The following is a 23,682-nucleotide window of genomic DNA, read 5'->3' on the forward strand; positions in this document are numbered from 1 at the left end:
GAATAGACCTGTCCTGTATAATGCAGTGTCAAGGCCCTGTATCTTTTCAAGCCCCGTGGGCTTGAAAAGATATGCCAGGGACCCCCATAAGAGAACATTTTTTACGGCTCTAGCAGTGCTTCTCAACCATTTTAATTTCAAGGGCCCTGAGTTTGACATGCATTATTAGTCTATACCCCATTTAATGGCATTTCTATCTCTGAGACCCCCAATTTATATTTTAAAATCAATGTTAATTTAACTCCAGGGACCCCCTGGAACTGCCTTCAAGGACCCCTAGGGGGTCCCCGGACCCCACGTTGGGGTCTGTGTGGCCCAGATGTGCTGCTCCTCTCACTGGGAGAAAAGGGGGGGAATGAGAACATGAATTATGCAGTGACGGAAGAATAAGGCAACATTTACTCAAGTACTGCATGTCAGTACAATGTTGAGGTATTTGTACTTTCCTTGAGTATTTCCAATTTCCAGTAGGCCTATATACTTCTAATGTTGTACTTTTACTCTACTACATTTATTTGAAAACTTTAGTTACTTTGTAGATTTTGATGATTATTACAAAACCACTTCAGCCTATATACATATTGGCCTTTTGGCGAGCTTGTATAGACCGGCTATTTTCAAAAGGTTGTTATACATTTGAAAACTTTGAAATATTACATTCTGCATAATGAGTATACTTTCTATACTTTAACGAAGTTTAACCCATTTTGGGCAGGAACCCCTTTTGGTGTTAGCATTATGTTATGCTTTAGCTATTGAAAAATAGCAGATCTACAAGCTCATAGCGCGCCACCGAGTGGCGCGCTACGAGCTTGTAGGTCTGCTATTTTAGAAAAATCAAAGAACCACTGACAGAAACATAGCGTTTTCAGAAAACTGTCAGGATGTAGAAGACATTTTTAGAATCTGATCTCAATTTGATCTCAATTTAGAATCTGATCTCAACACCAATACTTTTGTAGGCCTACTTTTACTCGAGCACATTTCTACATTGCAAATATTGATACTTTTACTGCAAGTAAAACATGCGAGTAGTTCTTCCAGCACATTATGGTGCAGAGAGTGTGCAACGCTGCGTGCACCGTCGGGAGAGTAGCTGAAGACAGCGTGTTACAGCATAGTGTTGGGAGACATGCATTATGCATATCTGTCTCAAAACATGGATTAATTGCACCATACTGTACACGGCTTGTGCATTGCACCGAAGGCCACATGCATATGCGCATACGTATTATGCTAAATGAAGGGGTTTATCACGCTCTGTATATGCGGCTGATGTGCTTTTTGTTTTTACTCTGGCAGCTAGAGAGAAAAGAAAACAATTTTTTGTCCCGTGTCAATGTACTGTACATTTAAACCATTCGTCAACATACAGTTTTTTATCCACTGACAGAATTAAAGCTGTATTTTATACTGTCTATCGTGCAATGATATGTGAGCTTCTACTATTTTTTGCTATATTTAGTTTAAAGATATTTGGGGACATGGCCTGAGCGGTGGTCCTCCTATAATCCACGCAGTTCACCCCAATTTCAACCATTGTTAGCTCTGATAATTGCCATTATACCCGAGAGTTCAACACTTTGATTTTGGGTATATATAAATGTAATCCCTATATCCAGGTGGATATAGGGATTACATTTATATACACCCAAAATCAAAGGATGTAAATGTTTGAGCTGCTGCTTGCAGGGCTGATCCAGAAGCAGCAGCCAGCACACACCTCTGGGGGTTGGAGGTATTATAAAAGAGGAGCTGCCTCAAAGCTTCATGATCTCTGCTGAACTGATGGCATGCAGTGTAATTCTGTGTTGAATGTTGAGACGAGGAACTATCATCCTTTCTACTGACAGCATGCCACGTACACAGCTTCTTGCACGCACGGACGCACGCACGCACGCAAGCACGCAAGCACACACACACACACACACACACACACACACACACACACACACACACACACACACAGCCTTATTTTGATCTCTCATTAACTCATTGTCCACTGTTAGTGCACAACTATGATCAAAATGTAGGGCGTGTGTGTGCGTCTGTCTGTCTGTGTCTTTCTGTCTGTGTGTGTGTCTGTCTGTCTGTCTGTGTGTGTCTGTGTGTGTCTGTCTGTCTGTCTGTGTGTGTGTGCGCGTGTGCGCGTGTGTCTGTGTGTGTGTGTGTCACTGTGTGTGTGCGTGTGTTACTGTGGGAACTTGTCTTCATGTGAAGGACTTGAAGTCTTTGTGATTTATTCCTCTGCAGGAAGTATCTGTAGCCTTGAGCTCATAAAGCAGTTTGCACGCATGCACGTACGCACACACGCACACACACACACGCAGCGCAGAGACGGGGGATGGTGGTGGCGAGGCGATGCGACTGAGTGATGCAAGTACTGCAAATGAGAGAAAGACAGGAGAAAATGGCGAGTCAAAACACAAACGAGAGCAAATAGTACAAATAACAGGTGAGCAGCACAGGTACACACAAAGCAGAAGTCATCTTTTACACTGAATGAAGATACCTGCATGTTCTTGTACTGCGTGTTGACACTGTTGAGCAGAGCTGTCCGTGGACGGACCGCAGCCCGAGTGACGTCACTGGCTCACTGTCCCATTCCATTCACATTCACACAGACACATTTCTCTATGCATCATTTATGGAGCTGCTGACGTCAACATATCTGCCAAACATGTACTGAATTTGCTGGAAGGATAATGCCGGCAAGCACAGCTAGACAGCCTAGTACTGATAAAATGGGACCATAGGGGCAGTACAATATGCTTTCTGGACTTATGATATTGTTATTGAGTATTATAAATATATTATTCTGTTGAAAATATCGCCTGCAGGCGGACCAAACTAGACGTATAGTTAATGTATAGACACTATATCATGCATGCCTGGAGATACAGCCCTACTCATTTGTTTACAAACATTCAGGTTTCTCTGGACGTCGTTCAGAGAAACCTGAATGTACAGTGGAGTCCCATGCCGGAAATATAGCGGCTCTACAAGATCACAACACGCCGCGATATCACGCAACACGTCACAATGACACACCGCCTTACAATTTGTCAGCCTTGTGATTGGTCCCTGACTGAATAACCAGCCGGCTCTTTCTGCCTTGTTTATGTTGAATTTGCTAAAAAAATCATTTTTTTTCTGTGGTGAGGTGACCACAGAACTACAACATGACGTCACTGAGGTGACCACCGAACTACAACATGACGTCACTGAGGTGACCACCGAACTACAACATGACGTCACGAGCCGCGGTGAAGAGCAAACCACCGCCACCGCTGTTCCTTCTCTCTGTTTTTACTCAACACCGCTCAACGTTATTTCAGCTCCGGTGGTCAGCTCACCACCGGAGCGGTGGTCACCTCACCACCGAAAATCCAGACTATGAATAGGCCTTTAGGTTATTCCAGTTTTAGGTGATAAGGTGACCACCGTGGTAAGTTAGTAAAAACAGAGAGATGTGTTTTTGACTGCGTGACGTCATGTTGTAGTTTTTGGTGGTCACATTATCACCTAAAATGGAGTATGAATACTAGGCCTTTGGGTGGCCTACTTTTGGCACAGGCTAACGTCGTCTAGGCTTAAAGGCTGAATGTATACAGGCTACATAAGATAGATTTCCATATCGTCTAATAATTTCTAATATACATTTTAGAGTCAAATTGGCCTGGCTTGTTGAATTATTCATAATGCGTGTTGGATTCCCATCCCGTTTATCCTTGACTTGTTTATATATCGGCTCTTCTCTAAATATAGTCGGCATCTCTTCTTATCGCTCTCCGTGTGGTCAAGGACACAGCGGAGGCAGATGGTTAGCAGGCAGATGGTCGTCTAACAGAAGCCTTCTGTTGAGCACAGAGCAGATATCCACAAGAAGCACAACTTCAGCGAGGGGAAGACGTACAGCAAGCAAAACGAGAGAGAGAGAGAGGGGGAGAGAGGGGGAGAGAGAGCGAGAGAGGTGGGATTATAGGGCGGGAGGATGTGAGAATAAAGGGGCAAAGGGAGACAGAGAGAGAAAGAGAGAGATAGCGATAGAAGGGGATGTTGATCAAACAGCAGCTCCTTGCAACTCCTCACCTGCGTGGAGGAGGCCAGCTGTGCTCAACTGAGGGCTTTTTCATCCTATCCGGCAAAACAACACTCTGCAGGGACTCTGCCACCGCACTGAGCCGTACATAAAAGCCTGTGTGTGTGTGTGCGCGTGTGGTACAGACAACAAGAGCGTACTGTATATGCCTAAGTGTCCCCGTGTCCCACTTGGAGGCGAGAAGAACTCGGGGGAAATGAAGGCAGGCTCTCTCCAGTCAAGACTCCTCCGCTCGCATTAAGTGATGCTACAGGGCAAGAGATGAGAAGACTGCAGAGATTTGAGTACCGCCTGGCTGTGCGTCTTTCTCCCGCAAGCAGTATAGACGCCTTAGCTTCACTTATCGACGGGGAGCAGCCGGGCTTGCCGGTGCATCCTGTCAATTACAATGGATGCACCTACATTATGCCAGCCAGGGCAAGACGCAGTACTGTCATTGTGCCACCGGGTGGGAGCAGAAACAAGCGTGCCACACAAGCATGCCGCCCGCGCACACACACACACACACACACACACACACACACACACAGTCACACACACATTCGGGTGGGGTGGTGGGGGGGAAACGTGTTTCATTTCACTTGGGTAATATTTTATTTACTCATTTTTTTTTAGATCTTCAAAACTATTTTTCATAATAAATTTTCCACTTTTTATGTTCATCAAAGAACTGTAACAATAAAAATAAAAGTAAATACTGTAGAAAAATTGTACATATAGAAAATAAACATGGTTTAATGAACACCTATGATGTAGAATCCCATTGGTTCAGACGCCTCCTCCGTGTCAGATGGCAACAGAGAAAAGAGATATAAGGGGACTATGAGGGGGTTGACAAGAGAAAACAAATAGAGGGGTAGGAGGGGGGATTTAACCACTTTAAACCTTATTATATACCAAACCTTTTCATGTCAAGGACCCCCAAATTGACACTCATTAGCCCGCGGACCCCACATTTGAAAATGTATGCCAAGGAACCCCATAAGAGAAGATGTTCACGATTCTAGCAGTGATTGTTTTCAACCATTTTCATTTCAAGGACGCTCCCGGTTTGAGCTGAATTATATAGGCTACAGTCCCCCATTTCTATATCTCTGGGACCCCAATTTATATTGTAAAATATAACCACTGTTATACGTCATTGACCAGAGTACCCCAGGGGTCTTTTTTTCTCTTTCTATACATCAGATATATCTTCCTGAGAAAATAGCCGTCGACAAGCTTTAGTGTAGAGCAGCTATTTTCCCGGAATGTTCATGTTTCGTCCCCTTCAGAATACAGGGACGCTCTTAGGTTTCACGTGGCTCTAACTTTAAAACCAAAGAAAGGACATGAGGGAACAGGGGGGGGGTTTATATAGGGAGCATTGGGGTTTTACCTCGAGTTTAAAGTCTAGCCTTCTAACTTTTGAGATTCCGTGCGCAGAATCAGCGGTTCTCAACTTTTTTTTTTGGATCCGGGCCCACTTGACAGTCTGGAGTGTTATAAGCGGTCAGACCATTTCGTACATATCACGCTATAACATTTCCAGAGCATTTTAACCCATTTTGGGCATCATGTTATGCTTTAGCTATTGAAAAATAGCAGACCTACAAGCTCATAGCGCGCCACCGAGTGGCGTGCTACGAGTTTGTAGGTCTGCTATTTTTGAAAAATCGAAGAACGACTGACATGGAAACATAGCTTTTTCAGAAAACTGTCAGGATGTAGAAGACATTTTTAGAATCTGATCTCAGGGGGGACTTGAAATGACCCACCTCGTGGCCCCACCCAGTGGTCCCCGGCCCGCAGGTTGAGAACCGCTGCCCTGATGCGTTGTGTCCCCTAGCGGTTAGCCTAGGTCGTCTGCCGCCATGCATGAGCCTGAACAAGAACGCAGCGGAGGATTGGTCGGTCGGTCGGTCGGTCGGTGTGATATTGCTTGGATGAAACCTGGAGAAAACACGTCCACAGACACCTTATGTAACACTTTTAGACTGGCTTGGTCATAGCAGAGAACAAAGGGGCTCAGATACTGCAGTATATTATAGTTCATAATCTCAACGAGGTCTGACCGGAAAAAAAAAAAGACAACAACCTTCTGTCTGTCTGTCTGTGACGGGTCACGTCTGGAGTATGTATACATACATACAGACAGACAGACAGACAGACAGACAGACAGGGCAATCAAACCAATGGCACGAAGACAAAAAGTACGCGTAAAGAAAGATAAAAGAGAGAGTGAGAGAAAGAGGGCGGGGATATGAGGGGGATAGGCCAATGGAACCAATTAAAGCAACGCAAATAATCTCATATTAGCCAATGGCATCATTCATGAACTGGATCCACGTTGATTTTTTTTTCTTCTCTATCTATCTATAGCAACACATGATTAATAACATTTACTTTTGTTCTTGTTTTTTGATTTCTTTCGCCTCACTCGGAGGGGGGGAGGTGGAGGGGAGGGGGGGGGGTTGCTATAAAAGGATGGTCGGTTAAGAGCAGGTATAGAGAGTGGGAGTGGGGTGGGGTGGGCGGGGGGGATGTGGGGGTGGTCTATAGGACATCAGGCTAGAAAACAGGGCACACATCCGGTCATCAGAATTTGCACCCCCGGGGGTTACACTTGTAAGCTGCACCCCCCCCCCCCCCCCCCCCCCTGCCCCGCCCCGCACAAACAAACCTGTAACACCTCCCTGGGACTCCACTGGGACACGCCCACACTCCACAGGACAGCTCAGAGAGAGAGAGAGACTCGGGGCATGCAGCACGCTTCAGAGGATGTGTCGGCGCTTTTTGTTCGTCGTCGATGAGGATTAAGTTGAGCGTCATCGGCATAGAGTAGTAGTAGTATATCGTTTTTCGTTTGAAATCCCACACAGGTTATAAAAAACAATATAGGTGCGTATACAGGAATAACTTCAAGCCAAGGTTGGTACGTTTATGATGGCGTTGGTGCGACGTCGTGGCGTTAACCTCTTGGAGGGGTTTTTCTGTTCGACTCAGTATAAATCACATGGAGTAAGATAATTCACGTGCAATAAGTCCCCCAACCCCCCCCCCCCCCGCACCCCCCCTCCCCCACCACCGCATCCCCCGAAGAGTTTATAACGACCCCGAATGTTCTTTGTAAATTCATCATCAATCAATCATTTTTCATCCTTCATCATAACAATAACTGCAATGGTTCTTTTCGTCATTATTCACCCATTTGTTTGTCTTCTCGTAATAATCAACATCGCGAAGATATTGTGGGTATTTTAGCGTATGAATGTATGCATGTTGTTTGAGTGTGTAGAGGAGTATTCGTGTGTGTGGTGTGTATGTGCGTGTGCGTGTGTGTGTGTGACACCAAAGTCAAACATGACCGGGCATCTGTACGTTAGGTAGCATTTAAAAGTCTCAAGTCTCCTCTCTGGGGGAAAACATCCCTCAGTTTGTCCGACGATTCCACCTTTTTTCGTTACTCATCGTATACTTTTCGTGGTAAAACGCATGAGGCTTCAGCCCTGGAAACATACCGTAAAAGCACAGGGCTGCTATACACTCAACCTTTTGCACAATTAATCTTAAACAACGCCGGTCGGTCCCTCCTTTTCTCATCCTAAACAAACACGCTGGCATTTCATTGTGTTGTCAATAAGACTCCCACCCTGATTTCCTTGTCCAGTTTCCTTGTGGTGGAAAGGGAGGGGGGGGATGGGGGGGGGGGCTACAACTGTGCTTGTTTTTCCCAGCATTCTCTGTGTTCCGTGTCTCATGTCTGTCTCATGTCTGTCCTCCATGTCTGTCTCAGGTCTGTGTCCACCGTGAAGAGAAAGGCAAGAGATTCCTGGAGGACAATGTGTAGGACAGGTGCTTCGACGGGATGGTCTTTGTTCCGGGGTGCTCTCTCTCGCTCGCTCTCTCTGTCCAGTGAAACTCTAAAACACAAGCCCGGCAGTTTGTGCTTCACTCAAAAGTCTCCCCTCCTCCAACCAGTCAAAACCTTCTCCATGTCCAAGATTCCTCTTAGGTTCCTTACTGGCGCCTTCACTGCATGGGAACCTCTGGGTATATTATATATCTGTCATTTTGGACTGTTTGTATTGGTTCATAAAACAAGCCTCTCACAGAGGCTTTGGTCATTGGTTAATACTGTACAGCAACGGGTTCTGTGCCTCAAGGGCAAGTCTGTGTGTGTGTGTGTGTGTGTGTGTGTGTGTGTGTGCTTGTGCTTGAATATGTTGTTGCATGTGTGCGGTCTGTAAGTGTGCTTGCTCTGTGTGTGCGTGTGTATGTGTGCTTGACTCTATGTGTGTTTGTGCTTGATGTCGTGTGTGTGCATGTACGTATTATGTAGGTGTAGGTAGACCTTCATGTGTGTGCGTGTTCATGTGTGTGTGCGTGCGTGTGTGCGCACGCGTTTGTACGTGTCCGCGTGTGAGTACGGGAGAGTAAACATTAACATCAGTCAGTCAGTGTGTGTGTGGGTGTGTGTGTGTTTGCAATGTACTTTTTTTTTCTCCAGAGTATATCTATGTATGTACATATAGGGTATATATAAAGGTGTGTGCGTATGTGTCGGCCTACGCAAACCTTCGTCCTCCTCCTCCTCCACCTCCACCTCCTCCTCCTCCTCCTCCTCCTCCTCCACCTCCTCCACCTCCTCCACCTCCTCCTCCTCCTCCTCCTCCTCCTCACTCAGACATAGTACTCCTTGTCCTTGTTCTTCTTGTTCTTGGAGCTCTTGGCGATGCCCAGGGGCTTGTCCTTGGCGCTGCCGTTGGGCTGCGTGGCCGAGTTGCTGATGTAGTTGCGGCTCTCGTCCACGTGGTAGGAGCCCTCGTCGCGGTTGCGGTACTTGTACATGGCGTAGAGCAGGATGAGGATGCAGAGGGCGGCCGCCGCCACGATGCCCACCACCATGCCCGTGGTGCTGCTGGACTCGCGCACCACCTCCGACGGGCCCGGGAACACCTTCACCTCGGGCAGGGGAGGGCGCGCTGTGGACGAAGAGAACAGAACGTTAACCCATTAGAACCACCTCCGACGGGCCCGGGAACACCTTCACCTCGGGCAGGGGAGGCCGCGCTGCGGGGCATAAAAGAGAACAGAACGTTAACCCATTAGAACCACCTCCGACGGGCCCGGGAACACCTTCACCTCGGGCAGGGGAGGCCGCGCTGCGGGGCATAAAAGAGAACAGAACGTTAACCCATTAGAACGTTAACCTATTAGAACCACCTCCGACGAGTGGCGCGCTATGAGCTTGTAGATCTGCTATTTTTCAATAGCTAAAGCATAACATAATGCTAACACCAAAAGGGGTTCCCGCCCCCAAAATGGGTTAAACCAAAATCGTTAAACCAGAGGATGTGTGTTCTTGTTCTTTTGTCTGTTTCTGTGATTTTTGTCCTGTAATGTCTATGTCTATGTCTTGTCGGTATCTTGAACAGTTACGTCATGGACACAAAACAAATTTCAGTGCAAGCTGACAATAAAGTTATCGTATCGTAGATGAGATTCTACATAATGTCTTCTAAATCATGACAGTTCTCTGAAAAACCTTGTGTTTCTATGTGAGTGGTTCTCACACTATTTCACGTCAAGGACATGTATTATGTAATTGGCCGTGGACCCCAATCTCAAAATATTTTGTTCCAGGTCAATTCTCCTTCCATTGTCAATGGCAAATGTGACATGAGTGGTGACGAAAAGCTGTATACACAGGGCTTAAAGCCAAAAAACATCCCAAGACTGAAAATGTTTTTTTGCAAATCTGCACTGATCTCATTAAATGACCCCCATGAAATCCTCAGGACTGAAATCCGTCCCAAGGACTGAGAACTTTAAGCCCTGTGTATACAGCATATATAAAGAAAGTTTATTTATCGAGCTTAAGGAGACATGATATTTTTGCTATTATTTTTATTTGAATCCTCAACGGCCCACAGGGTGGAAACACAGACGTTTTTATTTCCAGGGAGAGAAATAAAAAGTCTGGGACCGAGTCTACTTCAATTCGGCATAGAGTAACGCAAACGTCGATCACTCTCTGCTGATTTCTGATCGTCTGCACCTTTGTTAAATTGACGCACACGTACACACACCCACTCCTCTCTCTCTCTCTGTCGCTCCAACTAATTAGTCTCATCTCGCACAGCTGCGTTTAGATGCGTTTAGTCCCACATTCAAAATGTACTTGACTAAAGGTACAAAGGTATTGGCATAACATTAAAATGAAAGCACCAAAAGTACTCATTATGCAGAAGGTCTTATTTCACGAGTTTACACATGTATAAAACTAGAATTTCGCCCGCCTACGGCGGGCTCATCCCAGTGTCGTTGCAGTGCAATATGGGAAGAAGGAATTTGCAGGAGTTGACAGAGTCCACTTCATGTTTCAGCTGTGTTTTTAAACTCAGTAGTGTGCCCTGCACACAGCGCACACTCGCAATTGCAGCTGGAGGGCGACGCGACACACACACACACACACACACACACACACACAGAGCGATGTGTGGATAAATCAGAGATTTGGGAAATGTGTTCTGAATGGGCCTGAATATATGTGTGTAGGCTGCAACAATGATTTCATAAAGTGTAGTTTAGTTTTGAACAGGCAACTAATGTAGTGATACACACACACACACACACACACACACACACATACACAGAGCGATGTGTGGATAAATGACTGAGATTTGGGAAATGCGCACGCAAGCACATAATGCACGGCGTTACAGGATTATATAGGTCACCCGTTTTGGTGTGACACACACGGCTTCCACATTTCGCTTCATACTGGGTGAAAGTGTCCTTCCAAAAATTATATTTTCACTCGAAATTCTTATTCACAATGACATTGAGTTGAGGTGTTGTTTTTTGGGTAATTGTTGCATAAGCGCTATTTCGCACTGGAGTCCCGTGAGGCGGGCAATCTCACTCCCCTCCCCTGTGTCTGAAGCAGCTAGCATGGAAGCTATATGGAACCTTTCCCTCCGAGTGCACACAACCATGCCGTTATCCACGCGTCCATCCGATAGCTTTTAATGTAAATGTCCCATCCACTGAGCAAAAGCGATATAAGCGCCTTATTCATTCATTCGATTCATTTGGGTGTGTGACATGTGTGGGGCTGTCGGCTGTGCAGTGCTGTGGGCTACTGGGCTTTCGGACGGAGCTGCTGTTCGAGTCGCTGAAAGGGGGAGGGGACTTGGGATGGCAGTGTAGAGTAGGCACGACATTGAGGGGTAGAAACCATCCCGGTCGCGTGGTTCATCTAACGCGTGTGTCACTGTGAAGGACTGGCCCCATTAAGTGAACGTAGTTGGCGACACAGGAGCAGTGAAAGGGAGAGGGGCCTTCGGATGGCAGTGTAGAGTAGGCACGACATTGAGGGGTAGAAACCATCCCGGTCGTTCCCCTTGGTACCGCGGCAAAAGTGGCGTCAATGCGATCGTTAAAATTTCCAATGCGATTGTTGTGAAAGTTCGTGCAATGAACAATGTTGATGTAAGTAAGGGATTAGTTGAGTCATTGATATTTGAATTCCTGAGATGTAGAAGGAATAAGCATAAATGCGAGCGTAGAATGGCGCTTCCTTGTTTGTGTTGTCCTGAATGTCCTGCGCGAGGTGAGATTCTGTCGTGCGCGAGATGAGTTTCTCTGTGGGGGCGGGCCTGGGAAGAGAGGGCAGTGTTGCCAGGTTGCCAGGTTTGCGAATTGTAAGCGAGTTGCAGTGTATGTAAGTAGCGTGGTTAAAGTCCTTGTTTCTGGACGTGTTTGGGCAACAGCGTAGACTGTTGCCTGGGGGGTGTGGGTACTTTAATACTTTAATGTGTGTATTAAACAAATGCATTGCCGGCGTGAGTGTGGAAGGGAGCCAGTGTTAGTGCCAATGAAAAGTCTATTTGGCTGGTGGTCTGCGTTGGGGTTGGCGTGGGCCGTGTAATGAAGAGATCGCTTACACACACTGCAAAGAGACTGCGAAGGGTAAGTGTGTGACGTCACTGCCCGTGTGAGTGTGTGTGAGAAGTGAGTGTGCGTGAGTCTAGTGTGTAAGATGGTGTTGTGGGCGTTGCAGTAGCGACGTAGCTGTTCGTGGCTTTGGTTTTCTGCCTTGGGGTGTGTCTTCTGAGTATGGGTACCACTTCTCCCATATATATAAGATGTATACAAAATCCTTTTTTTTAAGTACAATTATTTAAAATTGAAAATACTAAAGCAAAAAACAAAAACAAAACTAACAATTGCACGTAAGTACAGTACTTGGGTAAATGTGCTAAGTTACTATTGACCAAATGCTGCACACAATGTGTTTCAGCCATATAGCGTGTGGGCGGTACGGGGAAGGACAGACAAGATGAAGGTCAGATGTCAGAACATAAAAAGGTAGGTGGCTAGCGCACATCCAGTTCCTGTCTGGTGCTGAGCTAAGGTAAGTACAGTGAAGAGAGGAGAGTCCGCACACAGGTTTGCTCCAAGGTGTTTGCTTTCAGAACATATCACAGTTCTTCCAGTACGTGTGCACGTGGCTGGTGCACGTGGTATAGCGTGTGTATATAGAAACATTATTGTGCACATACAGTACCGGAGCAAACGGCTAAGTACATTTAACACTCAGAAACGTATTTTAAACTTGCCGTTATATACCGGTGTCGCGCAATATAAATAAGGCATGCACACATGAGCCTCCGTGTCGTATTCTAATATGCACTCATATATTACGGGGCGGATATGGGGAAGGAATGTTAAATAAAGAAGAAGGAGGTGGGCCAGTCAGGGGGCAATATACAGCTTTGCTGCCCATGTGGAAACCTCATAACCCGATTCAAATTTAAAAAGTATAGCAAAAAAATAGCAGAACTACAATCTCAAAGTGTGTCAACAATCCCAAAACTAATTCCTGGGTGCAAACCCCCTGCGGTGGTGGTGTCATATTAATTAGGGCATGTCTTAATCCATCTTCATATTTTTTTTAGAATACTCACAATATCATTATTGAGTATTAGAAATACGTTATTTCCACGCATTGACAAACTAGACAAAGTTAATATACTGGACACTGTATTTGACACGCTATCTGGAAATATATCCCAAAAAAAGTACTGAGATTAAAATTTTGGTCTGTGGTTGAAAGCACTCAACAGTAATTGAGAAATTGTGCAAAATTAAGATGAATACTTGCACGTTATATAGTGGTACAAGCTCAAAGCGTGTCACGTCACATTTTGAGCTCACAGATCTACACATTTCTGCGACAGTATGTGTATATATTGAAATTTGTATTTCCTTTAGAGGATAGCCCCTAGAGACGTATCATCTCGTTTTAGAGGGGGGGTCCTCGGGCACAACACAATGAATACAGTACATAGACAAAACAATACATTAAACGTGTCGACAAATTATAGGGCATTCATTTAACCCATTCTGACCTGAGATCAGATTCATACGAGGTTTCCACTGGACACACACTGGTCTGATGAACCCATTCTGACCTGAGATCAGATTCTAAAAATGTCAGTCGTTCTTCGAATTTTTCAAAAATAGCAGACCTACAAGCTCGTATCGCGCCACTCGGTGGCGCGATATGAGCTTGTAGATCTGCTATTTTTCAATAGCTAAAGCATAACATGATGCCAACACCAAAATGGGTGCCCGGTCAGAATGGGTTAAGAATATAGGGAGGGGGGGGGGGGGGTGTTAAAATATGGCGATACAAGGTTTCTCCCCGCCGGCAATGATATATGACGATGCATTCATTATACATTATTGTGCATGTAAGATGCATGATGGAGGCGGACGAAGAGGCCATAATAAATCTCCATAATGATGCATTATCTTTGCATGCATTTTGCATAACATCGCGCAGCAGCAGCAGCATCATGTATGTCAGAGTATAGAGGCTGCCAGCAGCACGCGGATGCGTCTATTTTATTATTATTGTGCTACAGGCACAGCGTGTAATTACGATATGCATTATAGATGACATTGTAATGAGCATGTGAGGGGCATAACGTATACATGTATGTATGGGCTGGCTTTGCATGTAAACACGGCATCTATCGTTTTATCATGCTGCACTCGTTCGTGTCCAGGCACGTGCAGAACGTGTTAGAGAGGCAGGGGCTTAAATCCTGCATAAGAGGGCACTTTTGGCCCCAAATAGCAAAAAATAGCAGATCTATAAGCTCACAACGCGCTGCACTGCGACGCGTTGAGAGCTTGTAGATCGGCTATTTTCAGGGCGCAAACCCTGCACTCTTTATCTACTGGAGTCTGGAGATGCAGTGTAACGACATAACCGTGTGAACTGAGTGGTGCAACTCCTCTCTCTCTCAGGCAACAGTGCAGCACTATCTCTCTCTCTGTTTCTGGCACAACAGCGCCCCATACTGGTAGTCATAGTCATACTGGTGCTCATAGTCACATAGGTTAACGTCACATAGGTTGGTAAACGACACATAGGTGAACACGGACATTGCTGTTCCTTGGAGTGGTTGCACCACTCAAAAACTATTCTCCTGAATGCTGCCTTCCGGGTATGGCATGGAAAGGAGAGGAGGGCATTTTCATTCCAGTTATGCTGCATTCGTGGTCTGGAGAAGGGCAGTTGTTTTACAGACGGGTAAAAAAAAGGGCAGGGGCTCAAGTCTCCTTTGATATCTAATGTGTGCACGTCCCTGCTGGTGTCGTGTCGCATACATAAAGTCGTATGCGAGGGCAGAGGGTTGAGGTGGATATAGTATAATAAAAATCCAGTATATACTGGTTCTCAAAACTTTTCCATTTCAAGGACCCCCATGACTCTGAGAGTGTACAAATGGAACCAATAGACCAGTAAGGCGGATCCATCTGGGTTCCATTTGGTTTGTACATCTCGCGCTATACAGACTCAGAAGACATATATGGGCCATTGATTCCCAAGACTACTTACTAACGAGCAGCAAGAGGAAAAGAGAAGCAAAGGAGAGACTGTCTAGTACTCTTTTTTTCCCCCTTTCTTCTTTTCTCTTTCTCCAACTTAACTTTATTCTTTCTTTCTCTAAAGGGCTTTCCACAAGGGAAGGGAAGCGACTGACGCGCCTAGTAATTCATTCTCGATGAGAGGCGAGCGTTCAGGTGCAGGGAGGGAGACGCGGGGCGACAAGCAGGCACGTAATAATCCCGTGACATCACTTTCACGCCGGTCTCGTGCTCACAACCCGCCCCTCTGTCAGGAGCTGAATTGTGTCGTGGCTTTCTCTCTCTACGTTTGGCTTAGAAACGCGTCTTATTCACGCGAGGAGTGCAGCGGATTCCCTGTGGATATAAGCGGAGAACTCTTTCCCCCCCGTGTGTGAAAAGGTCTTATATTCTCCCTTTGCTTTCCTCTCGTCTTATCTCTCTAACCCCCTTATTTCTTTTCTTTTCATTGTTTTCCCCCCTGCCCCTCTCTCTCTCTCTCTCTCTCTGTCTCTCTCTCATGGCCTTGTGCGTCGGGAGGCGGGTGGAATGGGACCGAGAGAAGGCTGTAGGGAGAGAATACATGTATATTGTATTGTGTTGTTTGTAGCATTTGTTATTTTATGCTGTTTAAAAGAAAAAGGGGGTAAAAAATACAAGGGTAGTTATAACTGCGGGTTTGATGCTTGAACGGATAGCGTGTGTTGTCTCTGCTGCCTCGTATTGGACAAGAAAGAGAGAGAATAAAGCCGAGGCGAGGAGGTTGAAGGGAAGGAGCTGGAGGCAGCAGTATAGGTAATGGATAGGGGGGTAGGGGGGTAGGGGGGTAGGGGGGAGGGGGCTGCGGGGCAGAATAGAGTGCCAGGCGATGCCAGCACCCAGCAGAGGTGGAAAGTAACTAAGTATGTACATTTAACCCATTCTGACCTGAGATCAGATTCATACGAGGTTTCCACTGCGGACACACACTGGTCTGATGAACCCATTCTGACCTGAGATCAGATTCTAAAAAAATGTCACAGTCGTTCTTCGATTTTTCAAAAATAGCAGATCTACAAGCTCGTAGCGCGCCACTCGGTGGCGCGCTATGAGCTTGTAGATCTGCTATTTTTCAATAGCTAAAGCATAACATGATGCTAACACCAAAATGGGTTCCCGTTCAGAATGGGTTAAGTAAATGTTGAATTCTGGGACTTTTACTTGTAAGAGCGGATTTCTACATTGCAGTATTGATGACTTTTACTTAAGTAAAACATGCATGAGTACTTTTTCCACCAGTGCTGAATAGAGGTAATGCCAGTCTACGTAAGTTGGAATGAAAAATTCATCACAGCGGCACAAAAAAAAAGAAATACTCGCAGAGAAAAGGAGAAAACGCGACTTTGACAGAGTGTTTCACAAAGTGTGGCGGACACATATGGGAAGTACACATATGGGATAGTAGCAGGGGGTGAGGGTGTGTGTGTGTGTGTGTGTGTGTGTGTGTGTGTGTGTGTGTGTGTGTGTGTGTGACTGTGTGTGTGTATATTCCTTACTGTGCCAGAGTAGAACATCTATACTACTAAGCCAAGTCAGAACAGAGGAGATAATGCACTTTGAGCTTCAAGCAATGCCTCTTGTCAAACTCAACGGGTCTTTCATTTCATTTCTCAATACATAGAATAGAAGAACAAGAGCCACTGCTAGTCATATGTAGGCTACTGTATATTACAGTACATAACTACAAACACATTCTGTGCAGATTGGTTAAAACTAGAGATGTGCCGATGAGACATTTTGGCCGATATCGATATCCGATATAATTAATTGCTGTTATGGGCCGATAACCGATATTACCGATGTCGATATGATCTCATTCTGTATTTAAAAAAATTATAATAATTTTGTCCATTCCGAAAAATACATGTACTGTAACAGGGTGTCTGCACTGCAGGCTCAGGCAAGTCAGATTTAACTTTAATACCTTTATATTTAATATTGTGAGCTTGTAGATCTGTTCAAGCTGTTACTTTGGCCTTGTTTATCTGTAAAGACAGACCGATTAATCGAACCGATTGATTAATCGGTCTGATTGATTAATCAAACCGATGCAGATTAATCTAAAAACAACTATAATTGATGTGTTTGCCCGTTACTCTCCCATAAAACTACTAAATAAATGACCTGACGTTTTGCTGCCACTGTTTTAGCTTATAGGGTTCAAATTAAAGACATAGGTTTAGAAACTGCCTCCCCCTGGCCAGCCGGGGCGCCTGATGGAGGGGAAAGGAACTGGTTGGAATAACGTGTTCCTTCCACGCGCTACGTCCAACCAGGGAAACTCCCCCCTGTCAGGTGTAAAGGAGCAACTTGGACACTCAGGCATGAAGGAAGCATGAGTTCAAGTCCGTTGGTCTCCCCTTGTCCCCCATATATGGGGACTAGGTTGGTGGAGGGTGTGTAGAGCCCAGGGTCACATTAGATGATTGACACAGGGGTGAAAAATGAGTTACAAAATCGTGGGATAAAAAATATATATATTTTAAAAAAATACTTTTTTTTATTACACGAGAGGGTGTGGGTTAACGTGATTATTGCCACGACAGGGATGCGGTCAGGAACGAGACGAAGTCGAGTTCCGCAAGCATCACTGACACAATAATCACGTTAACCCACACCCTCGAGTGTAATATTGCAATTCAAAGTTATAAAAAGACTAAGTTCTACAAAAATGATTTATTTCTTTTTTTCCGTTTCCTTTGTATTCATTTTGTATTGTGTTTCTTTTCTTAAAAAAAGGCTAAGCACAATAAACTTCGGCTTCAGCCTAGACCTTTTCGGTGCTACCTCTTTGTAAAAAGAAAAACCTGCAAATGATGAAACTTAACATGTAAATGTAAAGCACCAAAATAATCTATTCATTCATTCATTCATCATTCATTCACGTGCGTGTCTAACCTGAGCTGGGGTCACAGGGGTCAATGTCCTCGTCATCGCTGGGACACTCTGCCGACGCCACCAGCAGGTCATCTGTCGACTGGGGAGAGAGAGAGAGAGAGAGAGAGAGAGAGACATTAGGAATACCACACATGTCCAGCCATCAGTATTGACAGCAGCCGTAGCCTGGACGACGTTGCAGGCTCACAGTACATGCAAAGGCTAAAATGGAATATAGATAGCATGTTATGTAGAGACAGATGCCAGGTTCATTTGCAGACCTGGCATCCCAGTATAGTTTCAATGTACAGATTAAAGAATTTTCCATGATAGGTTCTTCATGGTCGCTCTGAATTAAGAGCGTTGTGCTAAATAAATGCCTAAATTGTAAATTGCAAACAGGTGACTCCTTTTGTTTTAGTTATTTTCCACTTCTGTGAGCACGGAACAGTGAAGCAGTCCTCCCACCACCACCAGTACATCCCCACAGAACAGTGAAGCAGTCCACCCACCAGCACCACCACACCACCAGTACATCCCCGCATCCCATCGAATGGCCTATAGGATCGCTATAAGACGTTCCTCGTCTGCAGGGATTTGGGCACGCGGTCAAAACTCCACAGAGAATAGGAGGAAGGCGAGGTGTATAGGTTAGCAGCTGGGAGGGACCACGCATGGAACGGCCTCATTTATCCCCATAACCACCACCTCCCCCTCCCCCCTAACAGCCAGCCAGCCCCTCCTCCTAACAACCCTATACTTTATCTTTCACACCTTTCCATTAATTCCACTCTGCTTGGTTGTGTGTGTGTGTGTGGGGGGGGTGGGGGAGCCACTGGTGGGCCGTCAGGATACTGCAAGTGGGTCGCCTGAATACCATTAATTGGCAAAACACCTTTTTTTATCTCATTGAATGCCGGTTACCATATAGGGTTAGTATATGGTATATACTTATAGTTAAGAACTGCTAGAGCCGTAAAAATATTCTCTTATGGGGGTCCCTGCATGGCATATCTCTTATGGGGGTCCCTGCATGGCATATCTCTTATGGGGGTCCCTGCATGGCATATCTCTTATGGGGGTCCCTGCATGGCATAACTCTTCATCCGCGAGGCTAATTTGTGTCAATTTGGTGGTCCTTGACATGAAGAAGTTTGGGAACCACTGGTTTATATATACCGCGTACAGCCGTACACATGCGTATAATATGCACAGAAGCTCCGCTGTGTAGCGCCCAGGGGAAGGGGGTACGCCCAGGGGAAGGGGCCGGGTACGCCCAGGGGAAGGGGCCGGGTACGCCCAGGGGAAGGGGGTACGCCCCGGGGGAAGGGGCCGGGTACGCCCAGGGGAAGGGGCCCGGTACGCCCAGGGGAAGGGGGTACGCCCAGGGGAAGGGGCCGGGTACGCCCAGGGGAAGGGGCCGGGTACGCCCAGGGGAAGGGGGTACGCCCAGGGGAAGGGGCCGGGTACGCCCAGGGGAAGGGGCCGGGTACGCCCAGGGGAAGGGGCCGGGTACGCCCAGGGGAAGGGGCCGGGTACGCCCAGGGGAAGGGGGTACGCCCAGGGGAAGGGGCCGGGTACGCCCAGGGGAAGGGGCCGGGTACGCCCAGGGGAAGGGGGTACGCCCAGGGGAAGGGGCCGGGTACGCCCAGGGGAAGGGGCCGGGTACGCCCAGGGGAAGGGGCCGGGTACGCCCACCCAGGGGAAGGGGGTAGCAGAGTTTGCATTCCGCAATAAGCAAGGTAAACAATCAGAGAGAATGGGATGGGATCAGCTATACGTCAGGAGGTAACAGGGGGGGGGGGGGAGGGGGGTGAATGGCCAAAAAGGTTTGGGAACCGCTGGTCTAAACAATATAGGGACATTGAACCCTATAGTATACAGGATATAGGAAAAGATGACGAACCTATATCTAAATTTAAGGCTACTGCTACTACCCACATACACCCTGTATCTCTCCACCGTACCAACTGTCAACGACTGTAGGCTCAGTAAATGCTCAGTAAGTCGCCCCATAGCAGCACCTCCGCAGTGGAGCAGAGCAGACAGATCAGTCGGTCACACTCAATACCTTGTTAAGCCTTTCTTACTTAACCCCCCCCTCTCACTGCAGGGCCTTCATGGTTTTAATACCTGCTCTGGTCCAACCCCCCTATAACCTAAATCAACCGCCATTAATAACCTCGCAGCCACAGACATCCATATCTCTTCTTCATCTCACCAACCCCCCCCCCCCCCCTCTCTCTCTCTCTCTCTCACATACATTTTCTATGGAGAAAAAGAAAATGAGAAGGAGAAAAAAAGAAAAGGCGCCCTATCTTCTAGCTGCTGCCATCCTCCCTGCTCCTTCTTGTTGCCATGGAAACTCTAAGTTCAGGCTGTTCAAAATGATGGGGAGTAAAACGGGCTCCGTGGGGAGCCCTGTGCATCGATTCACCGTTCCGAGAGAGAGAGAGAGAGAGAGAGAGAGAGAGAGAGAGAGAGAGAGAGAGAGAGAGAGAGAGTTAACAAGGAATTCAAGAACCATGGCTTTAGGAGAGAAGTGTGATAGCAGATATTCAGGGGGAGGATTTCAAAGTGTTTGGGGCCAGTACTTTGTGTGTGTGTGGGTGTGGGGGTGGGGTGGGGTGGGGGGTGCTAACGAGACGTCGCCTGTCGCCTCCCGACACAGCAGCAAGCTTCCAAAAATATACGACGGCGTGTGCCAGCGTGCCCAGCATGCACTGCATGAGCGCGCACGGCGTGCCACGTTCGTTCGCCGCGATGCTGCCGATGCTCGCTGCCAGCAGTAAATTAAAATTGGATTGTGATGCATTGCAGTGGTTGTTACTAAACTCGCAGACGAAAAGGAGAAGAAAAAAAAGGGGGGAGAGAAAGATGGAGCGCGGCCGAGCGAGCCGAACGGGGGAAACGAGGTCCTGAGGCAGATTAGCACAGCGAACGGACTGGAACGACAACCTGACACACACAAGCATGGGGTTCTTAGAAGATGCATGGCTTCCCCGAGGTAATAATTACAAACTGGCCCTTTCTTAAGCCTGTGGTCTTTGGCTCCGTGTCCACGTCCGTGCACCAGCATGCGTGGACAGGATTATATCAGATCACAATGACGACCGGCTCACCAAACCTCACTTCACCACTTAAAGCCTCTATAGTCCTGTATAACACACTTGAGTTACAAGTGTATTCTCGGGTGGCTTTCAAGTGTATTCTCGGGTGGCTTTCCCCCGTCTGTCCGTCCGTCCGTCTGTCTACATAGACCATCTACAGAGCTTGTAGATTGGATATTTTTGGTGAATGCATGCTGACTGCTGAGGTTCAAATAGAGATGTAATATTATAGCCCGGCAAAAAAAAGGCCCATTCTTCTTGGTCTAGAGAACCAAGGTCCGACCAGGACCTGCATGGCCCGGGTTGCTTCGACCCGGAGCATTATATGCTATTATACTGTTTGTTTGACAGACACCACTGCTTTTCCAATCAGTTCTAGCACACCGGCCTGTCAAAGGCTATAGCTGCTGGGGCGTTGGGGTGGGGTGGGGTGGGGAGGGGAGGGGAGGGGTGGGGTGGGGAGGGGAGGGGAGGGGAGGGGAGGGGAGGGGAGGGGAGGGGAGGGGAGGGGAGGGGAGGGGAGGGCCGGTCGATAAACCTCCGTGCCTTTCACTGGGATCCAAATAACACGGAGGGGCCAATCATGCGAGGAGGGGCGAACACATCATCCCGCTGACATCTGCTGTTGTGGGCAGATCAATGCTGAGCCGGCACTGACCCGAACGAACGCTCCTCACACCGACCACTGCTTTTAAGGTGATGGAAAGAAGAAAAGAAAAAAGAAGATCTCCCTCCCTGCAAACCGCCAGCCCCCCCCCCCCCTCCTCGTGGTCTGTGACATCACCTCGCCCAGCTGACCGCTCTATAGTCGACGGCGGCGTCGATCGGCTTATCGATCCGAGTCAACCCTGCGTTGCGCCGCGGAGGCACGGGGTGTAAATCTCCCCCCTGATGACGGGAGATCCTCTTGGGGGTTTAACCTCTTTTTACCTGAGATCAGATTCTAAAAATGTCTTCTTATACATCCTGACAGTTTTCTGAAAAAAGCTGTGTTTCTATGTCAGTCGTTCTTCGATTTTTTCAAAAATAGCAGACCTACAAGCTCGTAGCGCGCCACTCGGTGGCGCGCTACGAGCTTGTAGATCTGCTATTTTTCAATAGTTAAAGCATAACATGATGCTAACACCGAAAGGGGTTCCGGCCCAAAATGGGTTAAAACTTACAAGCACGTCAATAGCAATCCCCGCCAAACTTTATTTTTTAATGACAAGCACGCATTAGGCTTTTGGGGAGTGGTGGGGATGGGGGTGGGGGGGTGACGGGGTGACGGACCACCGCGTTTTGAAATAACCATGCAATGATTCCTCTGTCTGTCTGTCTCTCTCTCTCTCTCTCTCTGCCCGCCGCAAAACCCGTTATCTCTCGCCCTGCATCGCTGCCTTCCTTCCCTCCCTCTCAGTCCGGCACACGCTTCATTGTCGAGACGCGGAGGAGACGCATGCTGACATAATAAGGTTCACACATATAGGGGGGGGGGGGGGGCAATTAAGGTTCACACATGGACAAAAGGTAATAGAGGGGGAAGGGGGGGGAGGGGAGACAATCAAAGCAGCACAACAACAGAGAACAAAACAAAGACGCAATTAATTAAAGTGCAGGACATGAAAAGCCCCACAGGTGCAGACAGAGGAGGAACAATTAAGGTGTGCAATGCATGCCGTTAAAGAGTTAAAAGGAAACATCTACCTGAGCAGCCGAACAGTGCCAGCGACCGTCCATGCCTCCCTGACTGCCTAATTCACACATGGTTGCACACACTCTCTATCTCTCTCTCTCCAGCTCTCGCTCTCTCTCTCTCTCTCTCTCTCTCTCTCTCTCTTACGCACGCACCCTCTCTCTATCTATGTCTCTCTCTCTCTCTCTCTGGCTACACCACTCTGGCAGAAGACTCAACGCCTCCTTGTGATACTTTCCTCAAACGGACAAGAAGCACACACTGATCTATAAACGCCTCCATGGGTGTTTTGGTGGCCACATATTCCCACACACTCCCATACACACACACACACACACACACACACACACACACACACACACACATGCACCGACGCACGCACACACACTCACACGCACACACGCTCACAAATATATTTAGAGCAAACTGTGTTTGAAAGCTGGCAAGCTGATGATAAAAATGATCCTGGTGTGAGAGAGAGAGTGAGAGAGTGAGAAGAGAAGAGTGCAGACGAGCTCCAGTTCGATGCAGATGGTGAGATAGACTCACACACCGCTTGCATTAACAGGCTATCACTGAAGCTCAGAGAGAGGGAGGGAGGGAGAGGGAGAGAGAGATAGGGAGGGAGGGAGAGAGAGAGAGGGAGAGAGAGGGAGGGAGAGAGAGGGAGGGAGAGAGATAGGGAGGGAGGGAGAGAGAGAGAGAGATAGGGAGGGAGGGAGAGAGAGAGAGATAGGGAGAGAGATAGGGAGGGGGGAGAGAGATAGGGAGGGAGGGAGGGAGGGAGAGAGAGAGAGAGAGAGAGAGAGAGAGAGAGGGAGGGAGAGAGATAGGGAGGGAGGGAGAGAGAGGGAGAGAGATAGGGAGAGAGATAGGGAGGGGGGAGAGAGATAGGGAGGGAGGGAGGGAGGGAGAGAGAGAGAGAGAGAGAGAGAGAGAGAGAGAGGGAGGGAGAGAGATAGGGAGGGAGG

At 47.3% G+C, this 23,682-nt stretch overlaps 1 protein-coding gene across 11 annotated transcripts in view; it reads right to left on the reverse strand.

The window, feature by feature from the left end:
- Window positions 1-8,764: 8,764 nt before the first annotated feature.
- Window positions 8,765-23,682, reverse strand: part of LOC308332708 (neurexin-1a-like) — a gene marked incomplete at both ends in the record, with an annotated part of 160,798 nt that continues 145,880 nt past the window's right edge. For all 11 annotated transcript variants that reach the window (XM_080788734.1, XM_080788735.1, XM_080788733.1 and 8 more), the window contains 2 exons: window positions 8,765-9,066; window positions 17,948-18,026. In XM_080788734.1, coding sequence (XP_080644860.1) covers window positions 8,765-9,066; window positions 17,948-18,026 — 381 coding nt within the window. The remainder of the gene's footprint in view (window positions 9,067-17,947; window positions 18,027-23,682) is intronic.

This window comes from Protomyctophum bolini (assembly GCF_963924005.1).
Source record: "Protomyctophum bolini genome assembly, chromosome: 18".
Lineage (NCBI taxonomy): Eukaryota > Metazoa > Chordata > Actinopteri > Myctophiformes > Myctophidae > Protomyctophum > Protomyctophum bolini.